This window comes from Phaenicophaeus curvirostris, chromosome 2, assembly GCF_032191515.1.
Source record: "Phaenicophaeus curvirostris isolate KB17595 chromosome 2, BPBGC_Pcur_1.0, whole genome shotgun sequence".
In the NCBI taxonomy this organism is placed as follows: domain Eukaryota; kingdom Metazoa; phylum Chordata; class Aves; order Cuculiformes; family Cuculidae; genus Phaenicophaeus; species Phaenicophaeus curvirostris.
This window is the reverse complement of record NC_091393.1, coordinates 46,028,420-46,048,612: the sequence shown is the minus strand read 5'-3', so window position 1 is coordinate 46,048,612 and position 20,193 is coordinate 46,028,420. Positions and strand designations below refer to the sequence as shown.

Below are 20,193 nucleotides of genomic sequence, written 5' to 3'. Positions count from 1 at the left end.
GTGTCTCTATTACTTTGTGCAACCCATATAAATAAGATGCTTACTCGGAAGCATTTGGTTTTCCATTCTTAAATTAACCTTTTTCATTTCCTGATAGCTCAGCTGAACACTCTAAGATTTTACTTCATTCAAAGTTACTACAAATCATTACTTAATATTATAAATAGAGGTCAGTGTCATTATATATCTATATATAGATATATATTTAATGATAGAACTATATGGAAATCACTATTAAGCTCATTGAGTATTGTTATTAAAAGAACTACTAAATTGATGCTTACTTCCTTTAAGAGATAAATACAATGAACACATAATATAAATTTAGCTTAAGAAAAGAAGCAAGCCTGGTAACCTTTTAATAATCATTTTAATTAGCCGCATTACGTGTATGCACAATTACATGATAAGTTTGTTTCAACCTGCACTTGAAGTGATTCATGTGCTAAACAAAAATTACATAAGCATTCTTAGTGTCTTCTGAAAGATCTCTCACATTCTCGCAGTTTTAAATTCTGTTCAACTAAACCGAATCTAAACTTTTCACTAAACCAATGTTGATTTCATAAACGCTAGATGGCAGTGACAGGTTGAAAAATCTCAAGAGAGCTTATTTTACTTTTTCTGTCCTAGCTGGATGAAAGCCATCACCACAGTTTCTAAAGTAGGCTAACTCATATTCTTTAAGCCTGTACAAAGAAAAATAACTCTACACATTTTCATTGTGGTTAACAAGATGGACTCTCGATAAGAACTATGCATTTAATTGAAACCCAGGACAGGTTAAGAAGGATGTTAAGATGGTTTACGTGACAAAGTATCACAGAATCACAGAATTGTTTTGATTGGAAAGGACCTTAAAGATCATCCAGTTCCAACGCCCCCTGCCATGGGCAGGGACACCTCCCACCAGACCAGGCTGCCCAAGGCCCCGTCCAACCTGACCTTGAACACCTCCAGGGATAGCGCAGCCACAACTTCCCTGGGCAACCTGTGCCAGCGCCTCATCACTTTCAGGGTAAAGAATTTCTTCCTTATATCTAATCTAAATCTACATTCTTTCATTTTAAGAGCATTACCCCTTGTCTTACCACTACCTGCGCTTATAAAAAGTCCCTCCCCAGCTTTCTTTTAGGACCCCTTCAAGGTACCGGAAGTGCACTATAAGGTCTCCCTGGAGCCTTCTCTTCTCCAGGCTAAACAACCCTAACTGTCAGTCTGTCTGTTCCAGCCCTCAGATCATCTTTGTGGCCCTCCTCTGGACACACTCCAACAGGTCCATGTCCTTGATTCATATAGTCCTTCTGTGGTTTTTCAATAGGGCATTAATATACCGACTAGAAACACTTTAGCTCCTATATAACCACTTTAAAGAACAACGCTATAACTTGTGGCTTGGCAAAGATATTTTTCTTTAAGTATAGTCTCTGTCACTTACCTACCCTTTTATCACCATTAGATGAGCCTGTTCCTATGTCTTCCCTACGTGCTATCCTTCAAGACCTTTCAAAACCATCATCTAATACTGATCACACCTGTCAGATTACTGAAGAGACAATAATCTGTTCATTTATTTACCAACATGAACCTGAAAATTGATCCAAATAAGCACAGATATTTCAAATACACTGCCAAAGATTGAAGTGGGCTTTAAAGTACTGAACCATGCACATACTTAAAACACATACCTGGAGCTCTGGCATCTGAGAACTAGTACATGAGTCATGAAAAGCTAAGTTCCCCGCTGAACAAAGACATATATTTCGATACTGTAGGGTGTGCTGCAGAATTCATTGATCAGCTCACCTCTGCCTGTAAGGTCTATGAAAGGTCAGTTCAAACAGAGCAGTGTGTTTTCAGTTTAGCACTGTGTCACTGAAGGTTTACTTCTACTCTTTCTTATATATAACCTTGCAAATAGTTGTCATCTCACTCTAGCTTTTTGTATTTTCATATTCTTTCACTTTATAATGTCTAACAACTAATTCGTAAGAGTAATGCACCAGAACAAACATTTCTACTAAGGACAATAGCAACAGGTACAACAGTGGTATTTTCTTGTTATTCCATAACAAATAGTATTTATGATGCCAAACAGTAGTTGCAGTAAGTGCACAATAACATTTAAAAGCCTATTTTCCAAAGTGGGGAAAGGAAATATAAAAAAAATAAATAAGCAGCATATTTGAAGTGAATACAAATTACGATTATAGAAGCAATCTGTTTTTTTCTATATTGTTGTAAAGATTATAGTACTTAAAACTGTTCTAGTTTCTTTTTATTATAGAGATTTCTGAATTGTTAATTTTGATCACTTGTTAGAATAAAGCAATCTTGCAATAAAAGCCAAACTGAATAATTTCAACTCTCATATTTATAATGAAAAGGTTAGATTCACAGAGTCTTTCACACTTAAGAAGAACTTGACACTACAGTCTGGTAATGAAGGCATTTATTGCGAAAGCAGTCATCCCAATTCCTAGTACCTGGTCCCATGACTAGGCATACAATTAGCATGGACTAGAACTCCTTTGCTTGAAAGGACTGCTGTTGTGACTCTTGCTTGCTTGCTTTATGAATTTTAATCTCACTTTCTTGATTTCATATAGCCCTACAAAAAGAGGTGTAAAGTGCATTCCTGAAGACTAGATCACAGCCAATCAGTTAGGAAATTCACGTGGGAATTGCAAGTCTGGACTCCCTTAGAGAGAACGCCCTAGAATACAGATCTTCCATTTTCAGGGTGAAAGCCGTATGTGCTAAAATACCATACAAAGGGCTTTGTACTGAATTGAATGTTATGTTTAGCACATTCTTATCACGCATTTTGACTTCAAATAGCATTCAACACATTTCATTTCTGTATAGACAGAGGCACTATTGGACAAACACAGTAGAAAAACTACAAACATCTAAGTAACTTAATAGATCCAAACCTAAGGATCTGTGAGCTCTCAGATGTCCGGTTTACTAGCTGCACCTTGTTTTGACAGATTACTCCCACCCTACATTATACACTGGCTCTTTTGCCAGCCTGGATATTTCTTTATTTCCATTAACCTGGTATCAAAAATTGGTGAAGCAAAGAAAGGAAAATGAAACTTTTCACTCTTCAAGTCCTCCCAAAAGATTAAGCCGAAAACATCAGATAATAATAAAAAAAAGACTCCCATATAATAGAAAATGCAATCTAGAATACCTGAAGATAGCTGAGCTAGACACCTGTAGAAGGCATCTGGCCAGTGAAGGGGTGACTCACTGGGGAAGTTGCTGCTGACTAGAGGACAGCTCCTGGGTGCCTGGACTGCGGAGTTCTGCAGGGAGAGGCAGAGAAGAACTCCATAAGTACTTGGGTGGCAGGACAGGGAGAGCTGAAAAGGAGCTCAAGGAGTAGCAGAAGATTCTCTATTTGAGAATTTTTGTTTTGATACACAGTTTAGGTCTCTAAAAAATATTTATGAGGAGGCATACATGTTTTTGAGATAACCTCTTGCATTCGCTTTTTTAAAAGTTCATACTCCAAACCATTTTTTAAAAAATCTTCCACACTCAGTCAGAGCCTATTCTCACCAACTTTCAGTTTGCTTATGAGCCAGGGCAGGAGGAAGCTGGTGTGCCTACTCCAGGAGACAAGAGGCACATAGAGAGGAGGGGGAGTCCAGCAGATCTAGTATCCTTTATTTTCCTTTCCATTCTGTGTTCCTGGCTATCTGTTTCTCTCCCTTTAGATCAGACTGCTAGAGACAAGGATGCTGACCAACTGACATCCTCATGAGAGATGTAACAATACAGAGGCCACAGGGATATAGCATTCAAGGACAAAAGTGTGAAAAAACAGCCGGGCAATTGATTAACAAACATATTTTAGCCAAAATACTTCTACTTATTAGAAGCACACCCTTAACTACCAAATGGTTCCCACATTCTATCTTGGATTTTTGCCTTCTTATGAGCAATCTGCACTATAACAGCCAAATCTTCTGGGGGAAAAAGTTATTCAATACACATTTCTTAGACACATTATTTTGTAACTGTGTTACCATAACCAAAGCAATGTCTCACTGCACTTACTCACTATTTGATCTAGCTAACTCAGTACATGGACCACACGCCTGCTAACGCTGCAGAGAAAACCAGTAAGATTCTATATACATGACAGAGGGCCCCTGAAAGAACTCATCTAGGGGAGAGAAAACCACGAGGCTTCTCTTTCACAGAATTATAAGGATCTGATGAATTTTGATTCATGAGCAATTCACTACAAAATTGACACAACAGAGGATTCCTAGATGTCCATATATTACCAGCGGGCTATTTATATCGGCGTTTTACATAATACTCTTGTTACAGTTACCAAAGTGTTTGCAATCGCAATTCTGCAATTATAATGTGCAGATAGAGAGACATCACATCTGCTGGTCACCAGGTACCGCATCTAAATAGAAACTATCAAGAAAGTCTGTGTAAAGCAAGACTACAACACACTTCAAGTCAGAATTACAGCTAGACACAAAAATTACTAGTCTGAACACTTATAAATTACAGCTGTAGATACAGACTTAACATCTTCGTATTAACCATTAAACTTACATAGTAGGCTTGTCAGACAGCAACACAGCATGTGATAAACAGCCAAAACCACCAAATAACTTACTTTTTATAGTCACATCTAACACAGACACATGATGACATTTTATACACCTTTCCACAAATTCTCCACCCTTTAAATGATAAAAAAATCAGCTATATCATTGAAGCAATATAAAAATTATTATTTTGATAAGGCTAACAGCCACTTCACTGGCTATTATAACTTTGAGTATAATAAATTCATTTAGGGGCATAAAAAAACCCCTATAACTGCATGAGGCATTAGCTTGGATCTAAGGTTTCTCTCATGATCACCTTTCATTGAAAATTACTAACTTGGCTTATAGTATTTGCTAAACTCTGAAATTCTGAAAATTTCCCTGTTAATCTGTTCAGCATCCCCCATATCAAAACTTTGTTTTGTAATAATTACTTTAGCAAACATGAGGTTTGTGTGTGCAAGTTCAGCACACAGTATGAAAAATACAAGAAAAAGAAAGCATACTTTGTTGAAAGTCTGTAACATATCATGTTATGAAAATGGGCGATAGTGAAGATTAGCAATTTAAGAGCAACAGGAGTTAAATGTTCACTAACCCAGTAATTTAAGGGTGACAAAAGAATATACATCAGTTGCCCCTTCTAGTCTTTTTATTAACTCTTCCAGCAAAAACACTTGCATATATTTAATTTAACACCAAATACCTACACACTGATTTCTTCTTCATTGGATAAATGCATCACTAACATGGTGACATGCAATGAGCCAGAGTGAACCATTGCTTTGGAAAGCCTTTGATCCTTTTGTATTATTGCATCTTGGACAGCCTGAATTCTGCTAGTAATCTGGAAAGAAAGAAAGACACAAACCCAATAGTTAGCCATTACAGTTACTGTATCCCATCATGCAAGTGCACAAGAAGTCACACCAATTGAAATCAAACGTTTATGCAAAAGCCATTCCAGCAGAAGATAGTTTTATCCTCTGACAAAGCTGTGCTAATCAACCCGAGTAAACCCAAAGCGAGTACGAATGGAGTGACTAACCAATCACTGGACATTTGCTTCCCTAAGTATGATAAATTCCTGGAGCAGATTAAGACCATCCAGTTTTACACTGCCAGTAGTCCAAATAAGAGGCTTTTTCAAGGACTTTTGCTGCAACATAAACTTCTATGTTGCCATGTGCAGACAAAAGTCTGGGAAAAGAAAGGGAACTTTGCAGAATATTCAGTAAATAATTTGTAGAGATATGCAGTTTGCAGTTCTGATTACACTCTCCAATAGATAGATATAATATATATATTCTCATCAAATATATTTCAATCACATGATCATTAAGGTTCAAAAAGACCCTTAAGATCATCAAATCCAACCGTAAACCTAACACTGCCAAGTCCACCACTAAGCCATGTCCCCAAGCATACACACATCCTTTAAATACCTCCAGGGATGGTGACTCAACTTTTTCCCTGGGCAGCCTGTTCAATGCTTGACAACCCTTTTGGTGAAGTGATATTTAATATCCTCCAGCCTAAACCTCCCCTGCTACTACTTGAGGCCATTTCCTATCATCCTATCACTTGTTACTTGGGAGAAGAGACCAACACTAACCTCACTACTAACCTCCTCTCTGGCAGATTGTGGAGAGCAATAAGGTTTCCCCTCAGCCTCCTTTCTTCCCTGCTAAGCAACTCCAGTGCCCTCAGCCGCTCCTCGTAAGAGTTTTACTCCAGACCCAACCCTTCACCAGCTTCATTCTCTGGACACACTCGAGCACCTCAATATCTTTCTTGCACTGAGGGGCCCAAAACCGAACTCAGTATTCGAGGTGCAGTCTCACCAGTGCCAAGTATAGGGGCACAATCACTTCCCTAGTCCTGCTGGTCACATTATTTCTGATGGAAGCCTGGGTGCTGCTGGCTATCTTGGCCACACCGCTGGCTCATATTCAGCTGGATGTCAACCAGCACCCCAAGATCCTCTTTCACCAGGCAGCTTTCTAGCCACTCTTCCCAAAACACATAGTGCTGCACGGGGTTTTTGTGGCCCAAGTGCGCAACCCAACATTTGGCCTTGTTGAACTCTACAGAATCGACCTCAGCCGATCAATCCAGCCTGTCTAGATCCTTGTGTAGAACAGTCCTGTCCTCAAGCTAATCAACACTCCTGCCCAACTTGGTGTCATCTCCAAACTTACTTAAGGATGCACCCGACCCTCTCATCCAGATCATTGGTAAAGACAGCAAACAGAACTGGCCTCAATAATGAGCCCTAGGGAATAATATCTTGTAGTGCCATATAAATAAAACTATAACTGAAAGGAACCAACTCTAGGGAGGGTAGCAGAGAGGAAGGTAAAAGCCACTTGCCAGATAAAGGTGACATGGCTTCTGCAAAACCAGAAGTGTCTTAGATAGTGCAAGAAATATAAAGCAAATTGCACCAACATTTTGATCATAAATCATGTTTTGATAAGACCATCTCCCTTCATATGTCAGAACTAATCATATCCTGGATAAACAACACTCCTCTATTCTCAGATGTAGAAGAATTTTAACCCATACTTAAGCAAGTAACTGATAATTGCAATGTATTTACTGCATAATTAAGTTTATAGCCTAAAGAAACACCACTATCTCACTAGAGAAAATAAAACAAAAAAAAACTCAAAAATGAAATCACCTATCATATGAATTACAATTTTATTCCATTTTCAACCATTGCTTTTAAATTTAATTTACACCTGAGAGCTGGCAAAGCGTTTCAGAATACAGAAGACAGGTAGCAGGTACAGATAACTGTGTTGTTTCAGGGACAAGACCAACCTAGCTCTGAAAAAAGATCTGTGTTATTCAGCATTCAGATTAGCAGCCAACATCCACAAGTAATAATGAGAAGTTCAATAAAACTTCATAATTAATGGAAGAACACATTTTATTTCTAAAGATTCAAAACATAAATAAAATGAAAACAAGGAAACTTTAAATTCCAACTTTCAAACCTGTTCTGGTTTATTTTCATTTTGATTCTCTCAGTCTTTGACTTTCTCAGAGAACAGATGGTATAGGTGTAGGATGAGTTAAAATTCACCCAAGATAGTTCCTGGTACTAAAATGTACATATAAATTTGGAAACAGTGGTAAACTGATGGTTTTAACTTTATAAACACAATGCACCTGCATTCCTTGTTTGCAGATACAAAAGGTATCAAAGGTGTATCAGAGACTTCTCACAACATAAGAAATCCTTCTCATTCCCTGTTAGGTTAAATGAGACAATACATGCTCACCACAAGAAAATACACTTTCTTAAAGAGCTGTCTGCACTTTTTGAATCCATTTGAACAGCACCTTGTTAAAACAACAGCTTGAATTTTAAATAAGATGATCAATATTACTGGAAAATGTTAAACTGCAAAATGTTCTTATAAACACATGCAGCTGTTGAAGTAATTCTGGTTATAGCAAATTAGTATAATATAGAATATTACCTTTGGGTTAGTAATTGGAAGGGAAATGAAATAATTTGGCTGATACTGCTTTTTCTTCTTCTTCTTTTTCTCACTCTCTTCTTCAATTTCCCTTCCAGTTGTCCTCTTTCTTTTCTTTTTTAAGTTTATTTCAGAGGTTGCATGCACTGAAGAGAGGGAAAAAAAAAAATCACTTCCAGCATACAGACAAATCAAAACAAAGATAAAATTAATATCAGGCCAATAGAAGCTGGAATTCAGTCAACTGACTGGAGCACGTCTTCCCAGTCATCTGATCTGCTCATGGTCTGAACAGTCTGACTGGGATCCTGCTCCAACCTGAACTAACGTAGCCACACAGGTTGAGTACCATACTTAACTAACAGCTTATACCTCTAAGCAGGGCTTATAAGATGCTAATATAGACACACAGCATCCAAACAGCGTTTCATTTAGCCAGTGCACACTGCAGTGGAAAGGGTCTGTACTTGAACATCAATGTGACTTTAGAGAAAAAGGAGCAATAGTAGGTTTCCGAAAATCCCACGCACATTGCATTCTGAAATATAAAACAAGATAATATATAGGATTATTAAACCAAAAGCTTGTATTAACATTGGACTAAGACTGGCCAACCTACAGTTCAAGGGCCAAACCCAGCCCAGAATAAAATTTTATCCAAGTCAGACCTACTCTGTACTTCCTCCTTTCCCAAAGATCCCTTCCAACATAGCAAAAGAAAAGTGCTTGTCCTCAATTCTTCCTTTGTGCCATAGATTATCTTTCTCCCAGCCTATTTCCTCAAGACTTTGCAGAACCTCTCCCTCCCTGTAGCCCGATATACAGACCCATAAACTGAGCAGGCTGCAGACTAGACATGCACTTAGAGCCACATGCTAGGAATACATATATTGCAAGATAGTTCACAAACGCCATGCCTCGAGAAGCTCACATCCAGTAATGTGAATTGATATACGAGATGTCTTCATTCTGTGACTCATTCCCGCAAAGGATCACAAAACGGTAAATTTTTAATATGCTCAGGTATTTGCAGGACTGAATAGTAGTAAAGAGAGGCTCTGGACTAGATCCTGTTCACAGGGAGAGTCTCCATGTGCACAGCCCACTGGTACACGCCGACAGGTGGGACCAAGAACTAAGTGCGTGATGTGTGCATGCTTCCCCACTACTTCTGTTTAACATACTTACTAACAAACTCATCTTCAATGTCTGTGTCAACAAACGGCATTTCTGCCATCAGAGATTCTTCCGGATCAGCAAGAGATGGCTCTTCTTTCTGTTGTGCCCTTTTCTCATTCTCTTTAAAGACCTCCTTTTGCTGTACATTTTCCAGCCCATCTGTAATGCATTTAAAAGAACACACTGGGTCTTAGTTTTTGATAAAAACAGCTAAGAGACACGCAAGCAGTATATCAAGTATACATTTATCTAACTATCAGCAAATAAATATTGACATATAACCCGCTCAAGAATGCTGCTCTTCTTTGTCAACATACCAGCAAAATACTTCAATGCCTTATGTGGAACAGCAGAAAAGAGAGTTCAGCCTTCTATATTTAATAACTTATGGTCTTGTTTGGTTCTAAGTAAATAGATTGAGTTGCAAAAAAAGGATATTTGTAACCAAGCATGAAAAAATACAGTCTTCAGAAATCACATAAAATTCACTTTAAAAGTAATAGCATAAGAAATTCAGTAGAGTAGAGACAAATATTGGCAAATGAATTCCAATCTAAACACACTGAAAATGAGGCACAAGGGAGCAGCAAGGTAATCTTTCCATTCTGCATATAACAAACAGTTCTCAGCTGACTGTATCGTTCAGAAATGAGATGACTACTCTATTCCCGCATCTCCCACACAGCATGGCAAGTTATAGACTGCAATGAACTGAACTTCTCATTCTAAAAACTGACTTTCAGTATTTAAGCTAAAGAAGGAATCAATATAAATCAAATCTCATCTTGCATGTATAAAGATATAGCCAAAGTTGTATCTCAGAGTAATATCACAATGACAGAATAATCTCCACTCACAAGTTTTTAAAAACCTCTTCTTCCCCAGGAGTACAAACTAAGCATGACTCATTTCCTTATATTTGCTTCATGTTTCTGCATCAGTAAATGCCAATATTTGTGTATTAGGTTATACTTTAAAAAATGAAAAAGTAAAATCATCTCTAGCAGCAAAAAATGTGCACATAACCAGGAACCCGGCAATATTCTTTTGGGACAGCTCCACAATGGGATTACTGTAGTGGAAGAAGCCTTATGTCAGAATCGCAGTTTATCCCAGGACAGCTCATTACTACAGACAACGCACTTTCAAAGCTCCTCTTGTGACCAGTGCAGATAGTCCAAATCTGGCCCAAGGGGAAAATCTGGCAGCAAAAGTGCATATTACGTTCCCGTGGCATGCAAGGCTACTCTATATGCATAAAAATCAATATCACAGACCCAATCTGGGTTATTAGTGGAGTGTTTCTTCCATATATTCCCTTCATGCTAGGGAAGAGAAGTAAGAGAACAAGCTGATTAAATTCTAATTCACTCCAGCAAAAAGTAGGGAGGCATAAATCACTCTGTGGTTGTGGTCTGACACCTAACTTTATCCTGGAGTCTATTAAAAAGAAGCTAAGTATTTAGATTTGTTGCTCATTCCCCCTGCAGACACTAAAGAACTATGCACAACAAACAGATGTTAAAGCAATGATAAATTAATATTCAGACTAAAGTAAATCTCACACAAAACATTGTTGCTGGTGATCCACAAGCACGCAGAAAACATCAGTCCTTCTTTCAAAGAGATCTTAAAGCAAAGGACAAAACAGAAATCCATGAAACCAACAAACCAGTAGGCCTGTCAGGGCAGAAGAGTTATCAACAGGATTCAGAAATGCAAAATCATTACAAGTTGGGAGTAAAAGGGACTTATTAAGGTAGAATCAGCTGCAGACCATGGACTCATATAAATCTGAGGAATGTATATTGCAGATTACTTGTTTCCTTTGCTCTGTCTGCTCAAAAAGCAATATACTTGTACCACTTTGAAAAATTCTGTCTGCTTACAGTAGTGAATGGGCACAGCGAAGGCACAGCTACTGATTAACAATGTTCCTCCTCAAATCAATCAGTTGTACTGAATAGGTACTGCTTCTAAATTCTGCACGTTGTGCCCTTAGCAAAGAACTTCAACCCTCACCTTTTCTGAAACAGTTATTAATGAAATCAGCAAAAAAAAATCAAGAATTGTGTTATAGTCACTAAACCTACCTGAAAACAAGATTTTTCAAATTTACTGACACAAGGTTAATAATCTGAGACCAAAGTAACAAAACCATCTTTCACAGGACCTCCTTGACCATCAAGCTGGTACAGGATAAACTCTTTTTCCTTAATCATGTTACATTATATTAGCTTGAATTTCATATATGAACAATTGTATACCTTATTCCCGCATTTGTTTAACTGGCTGCTCATCTTCACTAGTATTTAAGTAATCTGCTCCAGCAGAAAAAAAAATTGTGATACACCTAACTCATAACGGAGAGAATACAAAAAATAAGGTGCAATAAAACCTCCTCCACTGCAATCCTTTCCCAGTCCCCTTCCCTCTATACTCAGAATGCAGTTTCAGAGAGAATGATCTTCTAATGTTTGACACCTACACATCACAGACTACAGTGAGACTGCACCTCCTACAGGCACTGTTCCCTGCTTAATATATTTATGTTAATATGTTTAATACGTTTATGTTCATATTATCAATAACAAATGAATCCATTTGACTGAAAGTTGCTGTAGAAATCATAGAATCACTAGGTTGGAAAGGACCCACTGGATCATCGAGTCCAACCATTCCCATCAATCACCAAACCATGCCCCTTAGCACCTCATCCACCCGTCTTTTAAACACCTCCAGGGATGGTGACTCAACCACCTCCCTGGGCAGCCTGCTCCAGTACCCAATGACCCTTTCCGTGAAAAATTTTTTCCTGATGTTAGATGGTCTTACTCACCAGGCACTTTGAACCTCACGTTTACATGGCCCAAGAACTGAAAAAGCTTTAAAAAAACCTAGTAAATTTAGGGAAAAAAAATCACAGAATGTCCTTAGCTGGAAGGGACCCACAAGGATCTTAATAAGAGTCCAACTTAGTATACGGCCAGGTCAGATGCTTACATGGGGGCCAGAGCGGAGCAGGCAGGGATAATAAAAACATAAAACCTTTTAGCAACAGCCCACAATTAGGCCTGAATCATCTTCCCTTCCACAACCCCTGCTCTTCCTATGGGATAGTGGAATACATATGCACAAGCCACAGCTTTCACAGCTGCTGTGTCCAGTGTGATGGTTTAACAGTTAGTGGACACCAGCATCATCACAGAGTCAGAATGGTTTGGGTTGGAAGGGACCTTAAAGAGCATCCAGTTCCAACCCCCCTGCCACTGGCAGGGACACCTCCCACCAGACCAGGCTGCCTAAGTCCCCATCCAACCTGGCCTTGAGCCCCTCCAGGGATGAGGCAGCCCCAACTTCTCTGGGCAACCTGTGCCAGTGCCTCACCACCCTCATCCTGAAGAATTTCCTCCTCATGCCTGGCCTAAATCTTCCCTTCTCCAATGTAAGCTCATTCCCCCTCGTCCTATCACTCCGCGCCCTTATAAACAGTCCCTCCCCGGCTTTCCTGGAGCCTCTTCAGGTACATGGAGCCGAACACAAGGGGAAAGCGCCTCCCTCCGGCCTGCCTGCCACGCTTTTGATGATATGGGGGGGGGGGGAGCACGGTCCCTGCGAGGCCCCTCGTCTGCCTCCCCCCAGCCGGGTGCGGGACGCCTGCGTTCGCAGGCGTCCCGCACCCGGCTGGGGGGAGGCAGACGAGGGGCCTCGCAAGCGCTTTCCCCTCTTCTGCAGCTCCTCACCGTGCTCCGAGGTCGCGCCGGCCGCGCAGTGCGCCCCCCCAACGCCGCCCCCGCGGGGCGCCGAGGACAGAGCGGGGAGAAGGAAGCGGAGGAAGCGCCGCATGCCCCGCGCTAAGGGAGCGGCCGCACCGAGCCGCAAGGGGACCGCGAGCCCTTCCGGACTACAACTCCCAGGGTGCTCTGCGCCGCGCGGGGCAGGGCGGGAGGCGGCGGGCGGGTGGCTGAGGGCTGACGGGCTGCCCGGGGTGGGTGAGCGAGTTACCGTCCCTGGAGGGGTTTAAAAGTCGTGTAGGTGAAGTGCTTAGGGATATGATGTAGTACTGGACGAGTACACTTGGAGCTGGTGATCTCAGAAGTGTTTTCCAACCAAATGATTCTATGATTCTACCCTGGGCTGCATCAAAACAAGCGTGGCCACCAGGGCAAGGGAGGGGATTCTGACCCTCTTATTCCTCTCCTGTGAGACCTCATCTGGAGTACTGTGTCCAGTTCAGGAATCCTCAACATAAGAAGGATATGGAACTGTTGGAATGGGTCCAGAGGAGGGCCACAAGGATGAAGAGAGGGCTGGAGCACCTCCCACACGAGGACAGGCTGAGAGAGTTGGGATTGTTCAGCCTGGAGAAGAGAAGGCTCCAGGGAGACCTTATAAGCAGCCTTCCAGTACCTGAAGGGGGCTGCAAGAAAGCTGGGGAGGGACTGTTTACAAAGGCTTGTGGTGATAGGACAAGGGGCAATGGGTATATACTGGAGAGGGGCAGATTTAGACTAGATATAAGGAGGAATTTCTTCAGTATGAGAGTGGTGAGGCACTGGCACAGGTTGTCCAGGGAAGCTGTGACTGCCCCATCCCTGGAGGTGTTCAAGGCCAGGTTGGATGGGACCTTGAGCAGCCTGGTCTGGTGGGAAATGTCCCTGCCCATGGCAGGAGGGCTGGAACTGAATGATCTTTAAGGCCCCTTCTAACCCAAACTATTCTATGATTCTGGGATTCTATGAATCCACACTGAAGGCACTGAGATAGTATTACCTGAATTGTGAGGTCGGCATCTACACGTGCAGTTTACACTCAGCGTTTTACAGAAATGTGTTCAGTGTTGGGCTCCTCACTACGAGAAAGACACACTGAGCACATCCAAAGAAGGACAATGAAGCTGGTGAAGGGTCTGGAGCACAAGTCTTACAAGGAGCAGGTGAGGGAACTGGAGTTGTTTAGTCTGGAGAAGAGCAGGCTGAGAGGAGACCTTATTGCTCTCTGCAGCTACCTGAGAGGAAGCTGTAGTGAGTCAGGTGTTTGCCTCTTCTCCCAAGCTACAATCGATAGGACCAGAGGAAATGGACTCAGGTTGTGGCAGGGGAGGTTTAAATTGGATATGGAAAAAAAAAAATCTTTACCAAAAGAGTGGTCAAGCTGCCCAGGGAAGTGGTTGAGTCACCACACCTGGAGGTGTTCAAAAAGTGGCATTTTGGCACATGATTTAGTAGTCACAGTGGTGGTGGACTGATGTTTGGACTCATTGATCTTAGACATCTTTTCCAGACTCAACAATTCTATAATTCTATGCCCGAGCACTTGTCCTGCATAGGAGCTGCAACTAACAGGAGTGGTTTGGGCGGGTGTCTCCCCAAAATAACCAGTTGCAGTTTAAGGCTGCCAGAAGAACTATATGCAATCCAGAGCAATAATTTCCATCTGTTTAGCTGCAGTCCAAGTGGGACTAGATGGCCTTGTTCTAAATTTGCTCTCAACATCATCCTTTACACAGCCCTCTTGCTCTCCAGCTGAGTCTTTGCTGTGGCTATACAGTCTCCTGTTGAGCATTGGCCTCAGGGCTGTACAGAGGCTGCTTCCCTGAGGCAGGAAATGGGAGAGTCTTTTTTTTTTTTTTTGCTTAAATTAAGTGTTGGTGCGTCTTGGAAGCAAAATTCTGTAATTGTTTTCCATGGGACAAGCCAAACCAACTATAGCATGATGCTTTTGCAGATTGGTTTGTGCACATAGACTAGATCTGAGGCAACTAGTTGTTTATATGTATATAAAATTCCCACTTTCATTTTTAAAGAGAGTAGGGATGGCAAAAAAAAAAAAATTAAATAAAATAGGACAGCCGTGATAGGGAGGAAGCTGCATGTCTGCTGGATGTTAGAAGCTGAGAGTTGAGTGAAAATGAAGCCAGTTTCTATATCTGGCTCCTCTGCACCTTCCCTTTCTTGGAGATAAAATCTGTTTGGAAATATTTTACCACTCTTTGACTTATTTTGTGCTGTGTTTGCCCTGTCTTTCACACAGTATTTTCCTTTGGTCTGCATAGTTCTGTGGAGACCAAAGGCTATATCTGAGATCCAAGAGAAGATTTAGGATGAGGCTGGTGGCAGTTTTCTTGCTATACACGTCATCTGAATATTGGCTGTCATTAGGAGACTAAATATGTAAGCAGTCACTTCTTCCTAGCTTGTTAGCATTGGCAGGTAAGATACTTCCGTATAACTTTGATTCCATAGAGATCTAGATCAAATACAAGGAGAAAAATCTTTCAGTATCAAGTGTCTTTTTGAAAATATGAATTTAAAACATGGTTTTGGATCTACAACTGCTCCAAATCGATTCATTAGTTGCAGAAATCTTCAGCAAGAAAACTGTAGAAAGAACATTTATTTTTGTACATTTGAGAGGGGAGTCCAATTCCATCGGATAAGTTACCATTTAATAGACCTCTTAAAAATTGAATATACAATGCATTTTTTGTGGAGCTAATATTGCATCTAACCAGTACCCAATAGCCTAGCACTAGTATGTCAGTTTATTCCAGTTTATTCTTTGGGTTCATGATGTGCCTGAATGTATCATCTCCAGGATGAGGCAAAGTGGGATACTAAAAACTAGGCTGGTAACATTTACCATGAACTGTCCGTATGAGTTATTAAAGTGGCATTGGAGGGAAATGTTAAACTGAAGACTAGAAAGCTGAAGTAGCAAGTCATGATTTTTCTGCTTGCCCAAATACTGCACAAGTTTTGTAGAGGTCACTGACCTGGTGCCTGACAGAAACTGGTTTTCACTACTATTTAGGTTTGGGCTAAAACCAGCACTTTATCAACTTCTGTGGCATTGCCTTTATTAAAGAAGGTTTCTGATTAACCTCTCAGCAGCACAATTGTCCCTTTGAGGAAATAAAATAGCACATAATGACAGCTGAGTGATGCTAACAGAAAGAGGAAGCGTGGTCAGCTCTACAGATAAATTTGTGTACACAACTGCACTGCACATACCTGTCAGCCTCTCATCCACCTCACCATCTCTTAATCCACTGTCAAATTTCAATCAAATTTAGGAGAGAGTGAGAGGATTCAGAGCTATGATATTCCCATACTTTTTCTGAAAATGAGTGGTTTGGGAGAAAAGAGAGACTCATTTAGCTCCCAGATGAGGGAAAGAAGAAACAATGTTTTGTGTACTTTTTTCCATGAGACAGTGGCTGGCCATGAGCACCAGTCAGCTCATTACGCAATAGGTCATGGTAAATGTTATCAATACATAGCATGCCTTATCTTAGTCAAGCAAGAGATGTGGGGGAGTTATGAGTATTTGGGACATGACTCACTGTGGGAGGTTAGGAAATAAAGTGGCAGGAATGGGACGTGTCACAGGGAGGACTAAATATCGGAAGGGGACATTGCAATATTTTGTTGGACATGGGAGGGAGTTGAAGGTATTGTAATGAGAGGACATGGAGACTATAGGGGAAGCTTGGGTTACTGTGATAAGTAGGGAAGACATACCTGCCACAAAACAAGGCTTCATTACTGACAATGCTCATAAAGCAACTTGTCTTCAGGCAAGTGAAGAAGAGTAGACCATGATCTGGTATTAACAAGATATTTGCTAGAGAAACAGAGACAAATGTGACTTGCAGAGCTACAGACAATGGAAAATGAGAGGTAGAGGACTGCCTGGGATAAAAAAATTCAATGCAAAGATCGAAAAGCAAATAAGCTGGGGTTTCTACAGTAACTGGTATAAAAGGAGGAACTGCGTGAAGGTACTATCAGTTCTACTTAGTGAATAGAAACTACATTTGAGTGACAACTAACACGAGTATGAAGATTAATATGAAAAGTATTAGCATAAAAGGATGTTTTCATGATCTGTTGATCAAAGGCAGTTCATTTACATTGCAGGCGGAGGGAACAAAACAGTGGGAATCAGCTGAAAACTTAACCAATTAGCCAGAACAGCAATTTTTCACTTGTTATTCTCTACACTTTATAAGGGACACTGGCTAAAGATCAGCATATACATTCAAATGCCACTAATGTCAAGGTATTGTTTCAGACATTTCCAGGTTCCTCCAGGCTTTTATGCTCTTTTTGGGGAATGATGACTGTTGAGTGGAGAAGAGGGTTCGCCTAATAGAGTGGGACGCGAATGCCTTTGCCAACAAGCTTGACTGCCTCCTAAGAAGTGCTTTAAACTGGATTATTGAAGGATGGAGAAGCAGTCCCATCAGGCATAAACTAGATGAGAACTGGAAGAGCAGGAAGAGACGTGCTGGCTGAGGGGTAGTGGTCGATAATGGGAAAGAGGGTACAGGATAACACGATGGCAGAGGCTGTCCCTCTTTGCCTGAGAAAGCAGTGTGCCTGGGGCCACATTCTATGTTCCTGCACACAGACTAGCATTTACAGGGACCTTAATGGGCTGTAGAAGTCAGACAATGTATGCTTGCTTTGTGAAGTTCAACAAAGACAAATGTAAAATCCTGCATATAGGACAGATGGGTCCATGACATCTTTTACTTACAGCCCTTGCTTCCTGAAAAAGCAATTATTAAAGCCGTTCCCCTGCAAATACTATCTCATTGGATAGTTTTAATATTTCCTCTTAATTACTTTAAGTAGCAAGGGTTGAATATGCTTTCCTCATCTTATTATTCTTTTACTTTTCAGCACAGAAAATCCATCAGAAGTCATCTAGGTAAATTCTCATTTTGCAGCAGAGTTATATCATTCTTCTATAGTCAACAAAACCAGTCATTCCTGTGTTGCTCCAGCATCAGGTTAAAAGAAGCTATTAATTTCTTTACCTTAATTTCAGAAGCTCAAATTCCATCAAACAATGTGATATATTTAACTTCAATTTCCAAAATATAGGGTTACTAGAATACAAATAATATTATGGAATTTTTTTACTACTTCATATTTTGTGATGTGAGTAGATTGCTTTCTTTTTATTAAATATTTATACCCACACAAATGAAACTATACAATAGAAAAAAAACTTCAAGTCATTTTGATGACCACAATTTTGTTTCTCTTATTCTTGATATGTGTAATTTTGTACTTAGGCAAAAAGTTGCATATTCTGGAGACCATTAAGCGTAGCAGTCTGTGGAGACGTCGTTCAGTTTGATAGGAAACCTTCACAGATGTGCAGCATGAGAGACTGTACCTTAAAATAAAAGAACATTTCTTATTTAGGAACTTTACTAAACCCTATGGACATTTAGCTACAGAGGTCAAGTTAAGTTTGATCCCAAATCTCCAGCTTCCTGGAGCAGTTCTTATTTTGTTACTGAAAATGAGATTTTTAAAAAGCATGTGCAGAGGAAAAGAGGAGGTAATTTATTTATTTTTATTTTAAAGGAGGACACTGCCTATGATTAAAAAACATCTTGATATTGAATGCAGTGAATATTGCCAACAACAGGCAGAAGTCATACAGCTAAGACACGAGATTGTGCATTCCTTGAGTGAAAGACACTTTACTGGGAGTCTTAGGGAAGCAAAGAATGCAGTTCTGAATCCAAAATTCATATTATTGCAGATGTGGGTGGGGGAAATACGTATTTACTGACTAAATTAAAAACTCTGGATTCTCAGCTGCCTGTTTGTTGCATTTCTTGCTCTCCTCTCCCCTCTTGCTCTTCTGTCTGCCTCTGCCTTCAGCCAGAAGCTTCTTTTTTTATCTCTGGCTTCCTTACCTTCCGAAGTTCCAGGTGTTGCACAAACATGCAACGTGTTCATCACTGCTGTGTAGGCTTGGTGTGTGGCCTTTTTTTCTCCCTTTTTTATCTATGGAATTTTTGTAAAGTTAGGATGTCTGAAGAATAGAGATAATATCTTTCATAGAATCATAGAATAACCAGGTTGGAAGAGACCCACTGGATCATCGAGTCCAACCGTTCCTATCAAACACTAAACCATTCTCCTTAGCACCTCATCCACCCGTGCCTTAAACACCTCCAGGGAAGGTGACTCAACCACCTCCCTGGGCAGCCTGTTCCATGTGCATTTGCAGAGCATGAAGTCCAATAACCCCACCCTCTGAATCTTAGCTTCTTATTGCCAGAACATAGTAGAGTCCTTTCTGATGTTCAGGTCATCACTCTTACCTCCACACACATTTCTGGTGTATGCCTGCCTTTCTTCCTAAGAGCAGCTGAACCTTTAGTTCACAAGCGCTACCAGAGCTTCATCCAGTTGCTCATTTTGCCTAAGATGTGAGTGAACCTGCCTTGAGACTCTTCATCAATAAATAAAGACGGCGGTTTCTCCAGGGGAAAATTGTAATTCCCGTAATAAGGAGGAGTTGTTCTAGATATGCTTCTCTCTTCGTAGACAACAGAGATGGCTAGGACAACTAGGCTTGCATTCTGCTTAGGCGTGTCTGTTAGAAGGCTCTGGCTGGGTGAAATGGATCAAAGCCTGAATTTTGTGATCGCCTGGTTCAGAATTAGGAAAAAGGCTTTGTGCTCTGGCCTAATATTTCAGGTTCTGGCAAAGCAACTTGGAGCCCAGGTAACTAAATTCACTATTTACCCTCTAACTGGAAACACTTATGTAAAAACAGCGTTTCTCAGATAACCCTCATCCAGTAAGGTCTGGGGCTCTGCCGAGTTAGAGGCTACCTAGGGAGGAAATAATCAAGCGGTGTTGTTTTATGTTTCACGTGAATTTTTAAATTGATTTACCCCTGGTGTTATTGGGCCTAACTGTGCAGAAAATCCCACCCACTGCTTTCAAATCAGCATTCGCTTAAGACGACTGTTTATATTTAACCAGAAGTGTAAAACAAAAACCCAATGATGTTCAAAATACCTTTCTTACAAGCTAATCAGGGAAACAGTAACTTATTGTTTGAAGGAGAAAAGGGTCCTTGACTGAAACAGAAATGAGAGATCTCGGTTG

At 40.6% G+C, this 20,193-nt stretch overlaps 1 protein-coding gene across 5 annotated transcripts in view; it reads right to left on the bottom strand.

Moving 5' to 3' along the window:
- Window positions 1-13,142, bottom strand: part of AKAP7 (A-kinase anchoring protein 7) — an 82,204-nt gene extending 69,062 nt beyond the window's left edge. For 4 of the 5 annotated variants that reach the window (XR_011336979.1, XM_069851923.1, XM_069851922.1 and 1 more), the window contains exons 1-4: window positions 13,006-13,142; window positions 9,272-9,421; window positions 8,084-8,229; window positions 5,300-5,436 (exon numbers count right to left, since the gene is read on the bottom strand). Coding sequence is in view for 4 of the 5 variants with exons in the window: in XM_069851923.1 (XP_069708024.1) it covers window positions 5,300-5,436; window positions 8,084-8,229; window positions 9,272-9,421; window positions 13,006-13,108 (536 nt within the window). In the remaining variant the exon portion in view is untranslated. Of the gene's footprint in view, window positions 1-5,299; window positions 5,437-8,083; window positions 8,230-9,271; window positions 9,422-11,529; window positions 11,599-13,005 lie in introns of those variants that run through there. The other variant, XM_069851925.1, reaches the window with a different exon arrangement.
- Window positions 13,143-20,193: the final 7,051 nt, after the last annotated feature.